At 38.6% G+C, this 16,965-nt stretch overlaps 1 protein-coding gene across 1 annotated transcript in view; it reads left to right on the top strand.

Moving 5' to 3' along the window:
• The window catches only part of LOC105460100 (attractin-like protein 1), a 26,461-nt gene extending 17,983 nt beyond the window's left edge, over positions 1 to 8,478 (top strand). The window contains exons 3-12 of the mRNA XM_011706541.1: positions 393 to 568; positions 1,177 to 1,571; positions 1,835 to 2,430; positions 2,813 to 3,302; positions 4,243 to 4,654; positions 5,296 to 5,433; positions 5,548 to 5,694; positions 5,783 to 6,170; positions 6,413 to 6,629; positions 7,531 to 8,478. Coding sequence (XP_011704843.1) covers positions 393 to 568; positions 1,177 to 1,571; positions 1,835 to 2,430; positions 2,813 to 3,302; positions 4,243 to 4,654; positions 5,296 to 5,433; positions 5,548 to 5,694; positions 5,783 to 6,170; positions 6,413 to 6,629; positions 7,531 to 7,776 — 3,205 coding nt within the window. The 3' untranslated portion in view covers positions 7,777 to 8,478. The remainder of the gene's footprint in view (positions 1 to 392; positions 569 to 1,176; positions 1,572 to 1,834; positions 2,431 to 2,812; positions 3,303 to 4,242; positions 4,655 to 5,295; positions 5,434 to 5,547; positions 5,695 to 5,782; positions 6,171 to 6,412; positions 6,630 to 7,530) is intronic.
• Positions 8,479 to 16,965: the final 8,487 nt, after the last annotated feature.

A 16,965-nucleotide genomic window follows, 5' to 3' on the forward strand; every position in this document is an offset into this window, starting at 1 on the left:
CGGGGGGGGGGGGGGGACGAGGGTGATCTCCTTCTACCTTGATACTGTTGTCTTATACAGCACTCTCCCAGGAAAATCTGACTTTATTTCTGTCAGAGGATCCATCATCCGAGCTATCGTCTGTCACGCTGCTGCTGCACGTCTTTCCAGAATTATATTTACTCTTCTATCTCGCGTGCCGTTTAAATATCGAGAGCAACCTTCGTCATCTGTATAGGAAGAAATTAATAGGGGCAAACATTGTATCGCGTATCGGGTAAATAGCGCACGAGAGCCAAGTGTATTTGCTTAATAAACGGCGGTTAGATCATCACGGTAGCATCGCGTCGCACGAAGACAAGATATTGACTCAATGATATCTCAATGTACACACGTGCGTTTGCTTCTTGCAGGTACTCCCATATCGACTGTTCCGGCCACGGGGTGTGTATCGAAGGCACGTGTACCTGCGACGCCATGTGGACCGGTGAGGCCTGCGACGTGCAGGTATGCCCGAACAATTGCACGTACCCGCATGGCGAGTGTGATCGCGAGAGTCATCATTGCCGCTGTAAAAACGGCCATAAAGGTAAAGAGATAACGAGGACGTTAACGATTCGGGGACTTATAGTTGATAAGGAGACGCTGGAAATTACACTTTACGTATACTTGAAAGTGAAATTAAATATAAATATCTTTCGGTAACTATTGAGTAAGATAACTATATTGGTTATCACATATACTCGTAGAAGAGAGATCTGCAATGAGTCAATATAACGATGCGATAAAATTAAGCTACATTGGTAAATACATTCGATTTGATAAATACATGTTTTCTTTCAGATATCCAATCTAGGATAATAGCATTACTGACGTAATATTTTTTTTTTTTTTTTAGTACACGCGATCGATAAACATTATGATATCTGATATTCAAGTTTAATATTAGATATTACCTTACATATCCATAACTATATCAATCATAATTATAGTAGCGTAATCAGCGTTGGTATAATGAATGTTGCGTGGTGTATGCTCATTTTAATACTCACTTCCCCAGGTCAAGCATAGCTTGTTTGCAATCTGGAGTAATTGTCAGTGATAAACACGAGCTATTCTTGTTCGAACTAGAAATATAGTGTAATAAATAGCAGGCATAATCTTATACGCAAGTTCATTTACCCACGGTTGTCGCAGGTGCGGACTGTAGCCAAAAAGGCGATCGTGGATTTTGGGAGAGTGTCACGTACAAGGATCTACCGCCGGAAGGCTCGGCCAGTCACTGTTCCATCGTTTGGAAGGATTCGCTGTACGTGGTCGGCGGCGAGAGTTTCCATCGTGCCAAGATGATATACGTGTACGATTATAACGGCAACGTTTGGGAGACACCTCACGTCGAGGGACGTGTGCCGTTACCGCGGTACGCGCACTCGTGCGTGCTGTTTGGCGACAAGATATTCATGTACGGTGGCGTCGTGGAGAATTCCACCGTGACCAACGAGGTCTGGGCGTTCGACGTGTCCGCCAAGGTCTGGGAGAACGTTACCGTGCACGATAATTGCCACAACAAGACGATATGTGGCCCACTAAAGGTGCGAGAGCATTTACTTAGTCCGAAGAGAATGTGGCAATTAAATTAATAAATTAATAATTTAATTGAGAAAGTTATTCTGAAGAAGTAATTTTGTAAGATGACAAAAGTAATTTTTATCGTCAGTGACAAATTATTTAATTATTGGAAATTTTCTAAACAAACGTTACCTACCATCTACATATGTTTGCTTACTCTTATTTTCCAACTCCTAATTGGATCTCACGATAATATCCCGATTTAAAAATCGAATCGTCTTTACAGGTAGCCGGGCACACTGCGACCCGGGTGAGCCATCACAAGAAGGAGAAGATGGTTGTGATATTCGGCTATTCGCCGCAGTATGGTTACTTAAACACCGTCCAGGAGTACTCTTTGGGTACGCGCGAGTGGCAGATCGTCAAGACGACCGGCTTCCCGGTGAGGGGCGGCTACGGGCACAGTTCCGCCTACGATCCTCTCACGAGTCTCATTTATGTGTACGGCGGTTACGTGTCGGAGTCGCAGAGCACGCATATTTTGAGCAGCCGGCTGTACTCGTATAATCCTATTTTCTACGAATGGCGATTGCTCACGTCGGCGCCGTCGGCGCGTTTCTTTCACACGGCCACCTTCGTCACGAGCGGACTGATGTTGGTGTTCGGCGGTAATATGCACAACGACACGCAGCAGTCGCACGGCGCGCGATGCTACTCGGCCGACACGCTCGGCTACGACGTCACGTGCGACACGTGGCATCAGTACACCATGCCCAGGGACATGAGCGACCTTCCGCGTTACGGTCACAGCGCAACCGTCTTCGAGAAGTCGATGTATATCTACGGCGGCTTCAACGGTGAAATGCTCTCTGACATGTTGAGGTACCGATCCAATATATCTTGCTTTAACCCGTAGAGGCTACGTTCTCTCTTTTGAACATCCGTAAAAAGCACCCGAGTGCGAATTCGCACCAGGCGCTTTTAAAGTTTTATATCTTCTGAAAATAAAAAGCAAAATTAATGCAAAACGCGTGTTAAGCGAAATGTAAAATTTTTTGACCAATCGATTGGTAAGGTTAAATTTTTGAAAAAAAAAAAAACGTAATTGTTTTCAGAACTGCGTGTTAAACAAAATTATTTCTGGAAAAACTGCTTTTGTGAAAATTTTGTGGGTACGAATTCGCACACTGAGATGCCCTTTACGGATTAAACTCGAAAGTTGCTTATCTATCTGCAGATGTTGAGATACATTGCTATTGCGCAGGTATAGCCCCGGCAACTGCGAGCCGTTATCGAATCAGAATCAGTGCCTGAATGCGAGGATAGGCGTGAAGTGCGTGTGGCATAAGCGGGAGAGTCAATGCCTGCCGATCGCGACGATACCGCAGCACGTGCTCGATCACAAGGAATACGACGAGCACGACGGCGCTTACATGAAATGTAACCTGGACGACAAGCCGCCCCGTGGCATGACGTCGCACGCGGAGCTCTGCAAACTCTTCACCGACTGCGTCGCGTGCGTGCAGACCTCGTACAATTGCGTGTGGTGCGGCAAGAGTTGCCTGCACATGAGCTGCCGGGACAATCCAAACTCGCCGAATTTGGCCGTCACAGAACTGGATCATTGCGATCAGAACACCGGCATCGAATGCTTGCAACTGCACACGTGCCATGCCTGCTCCAGCAATCCGCGTTGCATCTGGTCGTGGTCCAACGGACCCGACCGTTGCAAACCTCAGTCGAAAATTCGGGAGGTACATGTGAGAGCCTATATTCAGGATTGCCACAGACCTGGAAAACCTGGAAAAGTCAGGGAAATTTGAATTTGGTCAGGGAAATCCTGGAAAAGTCAAGGAAAGATATGAAAGAGCATGAAATTTCGAACTTTGCTCACAATTTCCTTACAGGGATTATTTGTTTTATCGACAAAACTCAATTTTTGTACAATGTTTTTGTTATGTATTGCTTCTTTTTATTTGAAAATCCTTTTTTAGAATTAAACAATAGACAATAACAGAATAAAATAATTTTGTAATAAAATCGAAAAGATTTTCGAAAATTACGATTTTGTTCGAGACTTCTCTCTGTTATTGCAATCAAAAATATTCTGAATACTTAGCGATATTAAAGAAATGTCTATAAGAATCTTTTTGCTTTTATCACTGAGTTTTTGTCTGGTTTCCAAGCAACGGAAAATTCAGTTATACCAAAGAAATTTTTTTCTGTAGTTTAATGGATAACATCAATGTCAAAGCGATGTTAATACTTTGTTGGTCTAAATTTGCATTTGGAATTATATTATGTTATTAAACTTCTAAATTTATGTTGCTTCTAATAATATAAGTTACTTTTTTTATGTATCTTTTAAAATTAAAATTTAGAATTATATATTTGATATTGATCATGGAAAATTTTCCACTGTTGTCTGGAAAAGTCAGGAAATTTTAAAATTCAATTTTTGTGGCAACCCTGTATATTACTACTTCTACCACTTTATTGGCTGTACAAGATGACGGAATAACACGAAATATTTATTACAAATAATTTTTTCGAAATATTTCACATAGCGAATGATTATAAGTATATATTTTTAAATGTGATGCATAATAAGTTTGCCGTGAGAAAAATGATTAACGATTAAGCAAGTGACAATTAGTCTTATTAATTAGTTTTCTTTATTAATTTCTGAAACAGGTGAGCGTGTTAAACGGCACGATCCAGGCGCAGCGTTTGACCACGATGGACACGTGCCGCAGTCCATGCGTGGAGTACACGTCGTGCCGCAATTGCACGGAATCCGACTGTATCTGGTGTCAAAATGAGGCCAAATGTGTGGACAAGAACGCGTACCCGGTCAGCTTTCCGTACGGGCAATGTCGCGAATGGACGACGATAGACGCCCGGTGTCGTGCCACAGAGACCGGTAAGGAATGGTGCAGTTTTTATCTGTCTTGCGCCTCTTGCCGATCGGATCCCGGTTGCGGCTGGTGCGACGACGGATCGGAAACCGGGAAAGGTTTGTGTATGCCTGGCGGAGCCCGTGGTCCCAGCAGCAAAAGCACGAGCACGTGTGCACGCGATCGTTGGTTCTTCACAAAATGTCCATGTAAGCAAATTGTTTTGTTGAATCTTAAGTCTGGATCTACAACTGTGCTCTTTGCAATTCAATGGCGGATACAAGGGGAGGGGGCGATCGTCCTCTCCTCCCCAGAGCTCTCCAAACAAATTTCGTATATTGGAAAAAATCGATTGTAAATAAGTTGACAAAAAAAATTATCAGAGATTATTTGAGACTAAATAATGTTCACTCAATTGACTACAAATTTGATTATATTTTTAACTTATGTATTTGATAAAAATGTTTCAATTAATTAATATCGTTAAAAATAACATTAACGACAATAATAACTAAATGTGCACATTTCGTCCCCCCTCCCCCTCCCCAGAACAACTCTTTAGATCCGCTTTGCATCTTATTTCTTGCTTTTCATTACTTTTTACTACCCTTGCCTTTTTGCCTTTATATCCTGATCCTTCATTTTCGCCTGGGATAAATATTGATGACCTTTGGAAGAGATAGGAAACACATGACAAGAAACACGATTGTCGATAAAACGGTCACAAAGAGGGAAAAGGGCAAGAGGTAAAAAGCAGGAAGCAAAGAGCACATTGTAGATCAGCCTAACACTACTTTGATATATGTTACTATATCGCTGTTTCTAACTCGATTTCCTTGATTTCTCACAGTTTGTCAGTGTAACGGTCACAGTAAGTGTCATACAAATGGTACATGCATAAAGTGCGAAAACATGACCAATGGAACCCACTGCAACATATGTCAAGACGGCTATTATGGTAATCCACTTAATGGAGCTACGTGTCAGCGTACGTAATATCTTTCTTTTTTTTCTACGCGTCATGCCATTATCACTTGCAATCGCCACGAACGAGAAGAAGACAAGACGATTCGAATTGGACACTTGTGCCCTCTTATTACAGCTTGCGCCTGCAACAACCAAGGTACTAAATGCATGACCGAGACGGGCAAATGTTTCTGCACAACCAAAGGCATTATCGGCGATCACTGCGAGCGTTGCGACGTATCTGGTCTCTATCACGGAGATCCGAATAAAGGATCCTGTTTTTGTGAGTTGTCAACTGATGGAATATATTTTATCTCGTTACTTTAACATTAGTATTATAATTAAAACTCTCCCGTGTCTTTGCGTTTCAGATGATTTGGCTATTGACTACCAGTTTACGTTTAATCTGAGCAAGAAAGAGGACAGACACTATCAGGCGATCAACTTCAAGAACTCGCCACCGAAGTCCGACATCGACGCCGAGTTCTCCATCACGTGTTCCGTGCTCGCCAAGATGAATGTGACCATCAAGAAAGTGAACAGTCAGGAAAAGTCGCTGCTGACCGCCGCAAATTGCACAACGACCATGTACAAGCATCGCTTCAGCAAGGCGGACTACAACTTCGGCAGCGAGGACAACAATACTCTCACTACGTTCTACGTGTACGTCTACGACTTTCAGCCGCCACTGTGGATCCAGATCTCATTCTCTCAGTACTCCAAACTGAATCTACAGCAGTTTTTCATTACATTCTGCACGTGAGTACCATAACTTGGATTTCGTGACTTTTTTGATCCAAATTGAAGCGAGCTAATTACGAGTTATTAAATTACGAGTTAAATCTAAATATAAGCGCGCGACAAGTAAATCTTGAGAGACGTAACAGTCCCGTTGGCCGCTTACGCTTTATTTTTTTTTCCAAATTTTCCATACTCTCTTTGCCATGTTGAACCTCAGGCAGTACTTACTTGTAAACTAGAGATTACATGCCACCGCACAGGTGCTTCCTCGCTCTGCTACTGGTGGCTGCCATTCTCTGGAAGATCAAGCAAAAATACGACATGTATCGACGAAGACAAAGGCTCTTCCTGGAGATGGAACAGATGGCCAGCAGGGCATTTAGTCAAGTTCTGGTAGAAATCGAGAGACGCGACGTTGAGAACTCGGATCCGGAACGTGGTGATGCTGATTTTACTAATTGTCGTAAAAAGAAGAAGGTAAGTTTAAATATTTTAGATATCATATACTTTCGTAATTGAAATATTTATCTGTGCGCCCATTTCTGATTAATAACACTTTTAATGTTAAATGATTTTATAGTGAGAGAAGAAGAGAATTCTTTCTCTCACAAGTAAACTATTTCAAGTGTCAGACGCTGATTTATTTTATACTTTGGATTTTGATTTGAGATACCAAAAGATGATTTTTCATGCAAAAACTAATTGCTCAATATTAATCGTAGCGCTTATCTCACGGTATCTCATTTTTAGAATAATAGGTAAATAAATTAAAATACTTTAGAAATAACGCATTTCACTCAAAAATGTTTCAAACAAAAGTTGCTTCAAACAAAAGTTGCTTGGTTTCGAAGGACCTGTAAAATAGTGATCTTCATCAGAAATAAAGCAGCAGAATAAAAAAAAGGAATCGATTTACGTAAAAAAATCATATAATATTATATGAAAAATTTAGTTAACGTCAATAAAACCTTTGTAGGAACTCCTAGGTTAAATGAATCACTATTTTACATGTTCTTTGAAATCAAGCAACTTTTGTTTGAAACATTTTTTTGGGAGAAATTCGTTATTTCTTTTCTGAAATAGTTTATTCCATTATTATAAAAATGAAATATTGTGTATAAGCGATTAATATTAAACAATTAATTTTTACATGAAAAATCATCTTTTGGTATCTCGAATCAAAATCCAAAGTATGAAATAAATTGGCGTCTGACACTTGAAATAGTTTACTTGTCAGAGAAAGACTACACACCTTTCAAGAAGTTTAGATTTTTATTTCTTTTACTCTTATGTGAATTCTTATATGTCTTGCAACCAGTGTCGTAATTAGAATAAGGTTCAACTACTTCTTTTTATTAAGTTTGCTTTTTTCATGCAGGATGCTCCTAGTCCGATCGCGCTGGAGCCTTGTTGTGGCAACAGAGCGGCGGTTCTGTCTCTGCTAGTCAGATTGCCGACTGGCGGCGAGCCTTATACGCCAGCCGGACAGAGCGCTGGCCTAGCCGTGGCGTCCGCTTTGGTGACGCTAGGCAGCCCGCGCAGACCATCTCAGGAATTAACGACGAAGGAGCCGAAGAAGACGAGGAAGTCCGCCAGCCAGCATCCGGACTCCACTTGCATTTAGCGGTAAATCGACGAGGTATCGCGACAGAACGCGCGATTGATTTATGATAAGCCTTAGAATTGTTTCTGTGATCTTGCCCGCGCTTGATGAACGGCAGGACATTATCTTCGAACCCTAACGAAGTGATGAAGTGCGAACGGTGATCGAAACCGAGATTCGAAATATATAACGCGAAAAATTTTACTCGTTGACGCGCGACTGATCGGTGACGCATCGAACACAATTCGGTTATTTTACTCCGAAGAGTCGGCTGAGCGTGTAACGCTAGATTTAGATGTATGCGTGACTTTCCTTATCGAGTAGAAGGAAAACGCCTTTGGCCGATGAGCGAATGGACTGCTCCGACCGGTTACGTCCGCTAATCATGGTAAGTAACGTTTTCTTTTTTTTTTTTTTTTCTTCCTTAAACTTGAGCTGCATGAGCATATTTTCATGCGCCGAAAGGGACGTCCATTGATCACTCGGCTAGCATTCGGAACATAATCGAGTTTTTTTTTTTATAAGAACTTCGATTAACGATGTACAGTGTTGTATAGATGGTAAGACGATCGTTTTTGTCGAAGAAGTTACGATACGACATGTTGGGCGCATGGATAAACTGGCCTCGTGCATATTTGAAAAGCTTTTATCCGCTGCAACTGTTTAAAAAAATTATTCATTCGCAATTTTAAATATATTTCATTATATATCTATATATATAACATTATATGTATATGTATATATAATATATTTAATTATCACAAATCTGAGAAAATTTTACATAATTTTCTCTTAAAATTTGTGCGTTTATGAAATTAAACACTCCACTCGATTAGTCTATTATAAGTCTAAAAAAATTAAATATAATAATATATAATTTGTATTATAATTCTTATATATTTTATTGTTTTCTTGCATAATTTCTACAGTGCAGTGGACAAAACATTGTAAATGCCATAAGAGAGTTATTAAAAGAATTCATTAATGTTACGTATGTCTGAAACGATTAAATTCGAGGAAGTACAACGCTTCGACATTAAGCTGTAAATAGGCTGTATTTTTGTCGGGCTTGAATGAAACAAAAAACTGATCGTTAATAGTAAAGAAAGGCGTACGAGTGTGAATGGAAAATACCGGTGAGTACGTCGAAGAATTCACTATTTATGCATCCATTTTTAGCGCGTATAAGATTCATATTCTAAATCGATCGAGGTGAGTAGAGATAACAACAATTACAACCAGATGTAAGGAAGATACAAACCGCGTGTGCATCCGGTTTTGTGTGCATTTTGCATTTAGAATATTGTGCCAAATCAGCATTTCTTATTTTGATGTAAATGCAAATCATTTGTCGAGACAAACTTTGATTAGCTAGAATCGGTCGAACGAACAAGTATTTTTTACTTTGTTACCTCTATTCGCTGTGATTCCAACTAATCTTCGTCGCACAACCGAAAATTTGCAGAATCCAAGATTGATACCAGTTAATGGCGTAATTTAATTAGAAATTTTTAATAATTTGTTCGATTATGCTCGAAGTTTTAGCATAGCAAACGAAAAACAGAAAGAATTTAACGTCATCATAATAAGAATCTCATTCGAAATCTCTTTTTTTCATAGAGCAAGTAACAGTGCTGATTGTTTCGCACGTTGGTTGCATGACTCTTTCTGAGCATTTAACTAACATGTTTACGAGATTCGCGTATGTTTTTACTTTTTTATAAAAACCTCCGATTGTATTATATTTTTATTCTTTCGTACTTGTGTGTTGCGGAATAAAAATTAAATTAGTAATAAATATCGCATACTTCCATTTTTTATAGTAAATTTGTACTTTACTGCTTTTACCATTTTTGAAATGCGAGAAAATAACTTGCAACGCTTGAAAACTTTACGAATTTTATGTACATTATTAGCGAAAGGTAACGCATAGAGAAAGTTCCAGCGCACTCCGGTTCATACGTGAAACGTGTTTACATTAAGAGACCGGCACGGTTCTTTTTCTTCTTGAAACTTTCATGATAATGCGAGAAAAGGGAGTTATCGCCGTAAGATTCATACACATACATAGATATTTCTTCTATAAATACATTAATTTGCGTTGTAATAATTAAGTTTCTTTTTTTTTATGGGTGTGATGAACGTGTGTGTATATACATACATAGACATGTATACATACATATATACATGTATATGTATTTACGTGTATTTATGTAATTGGTGCATATTTAAACGAAGGCGAATATAAACGATGTTTTGTTATTACTTGAATTAGCGCAAATACAGTGCATTTTATTATGACGTTTAATACTCATATCTTCGTCTTTATATCGTTTGAAATATTAATTTATAAAGATACGGTCGAGAGAGACGTATATACATATATACATATAATATTATAAATTAGAATCGCTCCCTTTTAAGCGGATAAATGCGCATTCTATCTCAGATATATTTTTCGTACCAAAGAAAGCTCTATAGATATGAATAAAAATCGTTATTGCGCACGTAGGGGACTAGATAGCACTCGACACAATCAATTATTATTGTAACAATTAGAAATAAATTTGTAATTATTGGTCGCGTTTGAGAAATGATTTTTGTTTCGTCAACGGTAATATAGATCTGACTATTATTTGTTGTCGAATTTACTTTTTGATACGAACAGCTTTTTGTACTCGAGCAGCGTGAGACGTAATCTCGTTTAAGAGATAATTGTAATTCCTCCTATGAGCGCCAAAAAAAAAACATGATATTAAGCATATTTTATTAAAATATATTTTATTGGATATATTATATTGCGATATAATATAATACTTTTTATCGTATAATTTGTACAAACGAGTGAGCGTCTTTGATTCTTTTGTTGCCGCAATACGTGCAATCATTTATGTTTTGACAATTCAATCTAATAGTTACTAAAATTATCGTGAATTTTTAGACCCGCAGAAAAGGACCGCTTTATTCTTTGTATTGTTCACGTGTCGGCAATTTCGGCAACGAAAGGATTAAAACGCAAAGGTTTGAAAATATTATTCATATTCTGTTGTTAGGAATATCGTTTGAATTCGTGATACTTTCAACGCCGTAATAAATATTCAATGTTGATTTTAAATTATCGGGACGATGGTCCACCGGCGCTCATATATACATATTGTATACATACATATATATATTTTTCTTTTCATCCCGTTCTTAGGCTACACTTGAAAAATTTACGAGGAAGAGGGTCGCTCTCGGGAGAGTAAAATTTTCAAACGGATCTCTATCGAGACTGACGAAAAAAAAAAAATGAAACTGTCAGACAAACGGTCGTTGAAAGTCGTTCTTTCAATTGTAACGCCAGTTGAAAATTATCACTCTCCAGAGAGCCACCCTCTCGGAGGATTAAACTCTCAAGCGTACCGCCCCGGCTTCGATTTTCTGTCTGTCGCGTTTGTTGTACACCGTAACACTGCCAATGTAATATTCCTCCACTTCATTGATCTTTTACAATCCGCTTCGTCTTCGACCCTTCGAGACGACCGCCGGGGGAGTCCGCCTCCCTCCCCGCGCCGATCGATCTCTGCGACTGATAACACGCGCGAACCATCGATATTCCACAATCTCTTCTTAGCTCCCTCTTTCCAACGCGAAGATCGCGCGCCATTGTTGTTCATGATCGCGACGGGACCGGCGTTGTTCATCGCTCTTAAGAGGCTCTCTCTCTCTCTCTTTCTCTCTCAGAAAGGCTTAAGTAATATATAAAAATAGAATAGAATATATAATATACGCTGCACATATTCACTCTTCTCATCGTCATTTATCTTAGGGGAAAAGATAGGGGTCGTCTATCAGTTATTTTTTGCGGAAAAAAATCTATTCCAAATTTAAAGGAGAGTCTGTCATATATGTATTAATATAATATCGTATATATTATAATGTTATATATTTTATAATATTATATATATATATATATATAAAATATATATGGTATATGTACAGAATGAGGAATGATTTTTTTCGATTAGATAAGTGGAAGGCGTACTGTGTAAAAAGCGCATTTCTTCAAATAAGTCATATTCGAATGCGATAGAATAAAATAGTTAACTGTATGATAGAGTTAATAGAGCTAAAGCGATAAAAAGCTACTGAAAAAGAAAGTTGTAATCACGTGGATCGGCCGGATTTCCCGATCGGTCCGATCGCGCATATTGTCCCTTAATTCCGGGTAAAGACGTCGCGTAGGAGCGAATAAACATCGTGCGATCGGTTCCGTCGCGACCCCCACGTCTCCTCGGTTTTCCTCTTTCGACTCGAAGGAGGGTAACCGGAGAGATCTCTCTCTCCTTCCCCGCGAAGGACTCGCGACGAACATTCGCGGTCTTACTGATAAGCGAGATCCCCTCCAGATCTTTTAATCATAAACATGTAGATCTTAAAGTCGGAGGGCGTACGACGATGTAAAATACATCCATCTCCATGGAATACTCTTGAGTCACCGATCTTAGCCGTTAAGGATTCTTAAAGCGCCGGTTATGTGAGACTCGGACAAGCAATGTTGTTTATCACCGAAAGTATACCGAAATGGGGGAGACGTCACGTTGCGTTGGGACGAGAGTTCGTATTTACAGAATAAGGGAGAGACTGTCTCGCGTAAACACACACACACACACACAGAACCGGGAACATAGACGGGCGTGTAATAAGAATACTTAATCTAACTAAATAAGTATACATATTGTGTATATTATACATACATAGCTTGCGACGATTTTTCTAGGACACATTTGAAGATATTTATTTTTATTCCAGCGTAAAAGAGCGTAAGGTACACAAACTATTTAATAAAAAAAAAAAATCGGCAAGTCGACGGAACGATTTAAGTCTCCCGATGCGATTCTCTCGCGAGGATATCTTTGAAAGAACGAATAGTGGAACGCGAAGACGAGCGCGCGTTTATGTAACGCGCGCGCGTGTGTATTATACGGTATAAAGTCTGAGGCTATTAATTTGCATATATACGATATTAGCGTCGCCTTGCTATCTTACATCGACAGCGTCGTTAGAGAGAGACAGAGAAAGAGAGAGAGAGAGAGAGAGAGAGAGAGAGAGAGAGAGAGAGAGATGTACCAAGTGTGTCAAAGCGGTTTCATCTTCACACACTCGAAATTTCGCCCGTTTTTCTTCCATCTCCCTAAAGAACGACGACGTCGGCGTTTCTCGCCTAGAAGTATTGAAGTCCCAAGTTTACGAAACCGTGTTGGACAATTGACGGTCTTTCGCGTGCCGCTCGAGCTTAATAACGATCGTTTTCATCCTACATGTAAGCTCATTACTTGTATATAACGTCATACGAGGAGGAACATTGTTTTGTGTTAAGCGGAGAGAAAGCAACGAAGAAAGGCTTCCGAAACGATTGTGTCTCAAGGGCGGTAATCCATTCGTTTTTCGCGAAGCGCGCGCAGAAAGTTGAAGATGATCGATCTTTTCTCTTTTCTGATCGAGTCATTCTGTTTTAACAACGTTTAACTGAATCATTTTTAAAGGAGTGGCTTCCACGCTCGTCTCATCACATTTTGCCTATTCGGCTTACTTTTTTCCAACGTAAGGTATTTTTTAGTTTGCGAGAACTAGACTTTCCCGGCTAAGCTTAGCGTGCCGTGTGTGCTGAAGGTTCGGACTATTTTTAGATTGTATATGTGTGGATCTTTCTTTTTACGTTAAAAAAGCCCTTAAAAAGAGGCTTTAAATCTCGGTTTTCTTCATTTTCTTTAAAATCGGAGCGTAACTCTGAGTGATGAAGACACCATCAAAACTTTTCAATTGGAAAAAAACGTATCGCGAAACGTAACGTGAAAAAAAACGCGAGAATAGAAAACTTTTTATACGATTCGTTTTGTACGAATAATTTCGCGGCTCGATTTATTAAACATAATTATAAAAATATTAAATCAAGACCTACAAGACTTTTTATTGACTGTTATTTATTATGAACTCGATAATTTAAATCATTAATTTCAAATCGTCGATGAAACCAAAAATCTTGTATTGATAATTTCATGTTGCGCACATGTGTGAGATATTTATTTGTTTTTAGTGTTTTATTTATTTGTTTTGAGATATTTATTTATTATATTAGATTTTATATAAAGGTGTAATATTTATAGTTTGTTTATTTAAATTATGTGAAACAAAATTCGTCGTATTCGATTGTACAAGAGGAAACTTCTTAAAAATATATATCGCAGCAGAAACTTAACGTTTCGATTAAAGCATCTTGAATTAGTTCAACCATTTAAGTACGTTAGAAAAAATCTACTTAACACACATGTGTGCATCATGTTGTTGCCAATATTTACGATTATGTGTGTAGAACTCAGTACGTGTATCAAATTTCTGTATTGTTAAGTCGCCGAGAGAAAGCGATTGCGAGAACGAGGAACATCGCGGATATATTTTTAGATTGTTGCGTATGTGCATTCGAACAAGACGAGAAGAGAACTTGAACGATCGCAGCTGCAGCGCGTACACGCACATACCTTATCATCCAATCACATGTTCAGCTTTATCTAGTCTACGAAAGATGTGACTGCGTGCGAATGGATGGTTGTAACATCGGCGAGCTTTCCCTCGCGAAGTGCGACTTGCAAATTCGCGTATATCTCGAACACGATTAGGCAGATTAGGAATCTTTTACTCTCCAAAAACGACCTTCTGTGATAGTAAATTTTTTTAAAAGGAAAAAAAATGGACACACGGAGAAACGGGAGTTACTCGAGATAATAATTTCATCTTGTTCTCCGTGAACAGTCGTCGACAAGAGAAATTTTTTGTTAAATAAGGATCTATTCTCGAAGAATACGTTTCACGATTTTACTTATCTTTGATTGGCTATTGTCCTTAGGAAAACAGTAGAGGAATGGAGAGTAAAAAATTTTTGCGCTCTCTGAGAGACCCGCTTTTTTTGTGGCAAAATCTTCCGGTGTACAATCTGGCTGAAAGAAATTATCTGTTCTTGAATCGCGCAATTAGAAACCGACTGCGTCCTTCAATCTTTTTCTTTCCTTTTTCGTATAATTGTAAGGATAACTTTTCATAATTAGCGATTCACAAGTGAGAGGTGCGAAAAGAATTCCCTACTTCTTTGGGAATACGGGATTTGTGCAGGATTTTTAAAATTTTTAATGATTTTATGTATTCGTAGTAGTAACTTATTTTTGTATGTCGTATTTTTTACATACCACGATGTGTATCACGTGTACAAGTATCAAGGGGATCATACTCCCGAAGATTAAATTTAATTTATTGCACCGTTCGCGGATGGTAATGATGATTGAAAATCGATCGCGCGGCAGTCGAGCGTAAACGGTCGCGCGTTTAAAAAAAGAAATCATGCTAGGAGAGTTAAGAATAACTTGGATTGTCAAAAACGGTTGGCGAATATACATATATATGATACGTTTTTCTTAGAGAACTTATCTTAAAGAAGAAGAAGAGAATCGAAAGCGAAGGTGAGGGGAGAGTGAGAGAGAGGGAGAGAATGCGCGTGTATGTGTACGTAAAGGTGCGTGAGATCGTGAATAGGTGATTTCAAATTATGCCCGTATTTTTGTGCTAGAAGTTAGAATGCGTAGAGAAATTATTACGAACGTCGTGCGAGCGTGAGCAGACGAATGGTACATATTGTATTATATCAAATAAAAACAGATATTGTTTAAATAAAATTGATATACATAAACTCAACCCCGCGTGCGTGTGTGCGTAGTTATTTATTCCCTACACGATCTAGTACTAATCGAAAATCATTATTGCGATAGCCTTGTAATAAGGCCAAATGCATATTGGACTTTGCGTACAATAGCGCATTTTTAAATTGGAATCGAGAAAATATCTCATTGCTGGAAATTATAAAAAATTAAAATTGACCAATGATTAATTATGATTTACGTACCGATCATCTGTTATCTATTTTTTTTTATTTGCATGCACAATTGATTTTGTTCTTTTCTTGTACAAGGGTTACATATGCATTGTAGAGATCTGCCGATATTGAACAATTGATTATTATACAAGGAATATTAATTATTACAGAAAATATTTTTTCTAATAAAAAATTAAATGACAAAAAATTACCTAATTTATTAAATCTAATGTTTAGTTTATTAAAAAACGGAGTTTATCTTTGTTGCAATTAAGAAGGTATCTGTGAAAATTAATTTATTGCTACTATATTTCTTTCTTTTTATGTACCGAAAAGTTTGATTTTATTAAGTAAGAGAAAAAGAATGGCATGATCAGCGATGCGATTATACATGCACACATACAAAATTACAATATAAATTTTGTCGAATCAGAATTCGATAGGCTCGTTTCTCATTAGATTGTCAAGCAATTTCGCTCGTGAGCGAGCGAGTAAAAAAATTCATTATCTCAGACCATAGGTCAGCCAACTACGGCCTGTCGCGTCTGTTTTGTACTGTCTACGTAATTATTGTTATTATACATTTTGAATTTCGTCAGTAAAAATTTGATTTTTTTTTTCTCTTGTACATATTTGAGTATTTAGTGGATTTCTCGATTTTGCCTGCAAAGCTGAAAATATTTCATCTGCAGGTTCTTTACAGAAATACTTTACCAATCTTATTATTAAAGCAACGAGTTTATGAGCGGAAGCGCGTGATAATAGTAATTCATCAAAATTTGATACATATCATAATACTGATGAATATTCGGAATTCATTTTACGTAAAATCGTTATAGATACATCTACAATTTTAAATGCGTATAACGGTGTGTACACAAGGTCGCCAACGTCATTATTATTCGCGTTTGTTATTCGCGCGACTCGAGTCTCGCCACGCGCGAGCCGCTTTATTTATCACCGCTTTGTTTATTACCGCATTTCTTTAAGACGCGGCGGCACGATACGAATATCGGGAGAAAGAATTGTCGTCGAGGCGACCGTTAATTATCGTCGGTTGACTCGATTCTCGCGACGAAGGAGTCGCGTTTCGGAACGACGGCCACCTCTCCGAACCGAATTATTCTCCCGCGCGGTTTTATTCCCTCGAGATAACGAATCGCGGGAGATATGGACACGTGACAAATTGCTACTTCATAACGTTCACGGACGACGATTAATTCTTCAACGACGCTTCGGTGAGATTCGAGGATACAGATTTCGCGTCGCGCCTCCTGTGTCTTTCGCTCTTTAGCAATTTATCCGTC

Source organism: Wasmannia auropunctata, unplaced genomic scaffold (assembly GCF_000956235.1).
Source record: "Wasmannia auropunctata unplaced genomic scaffold, wasmannia.A_1.0 LD329035.1, whole genome shotgun sequence".
NCBI lineage: Eukaryota > Metazoa > Arthropoda > Insecta > Hymenoptera > Formicidae > Wasmannia > Wasmannia auropunctata.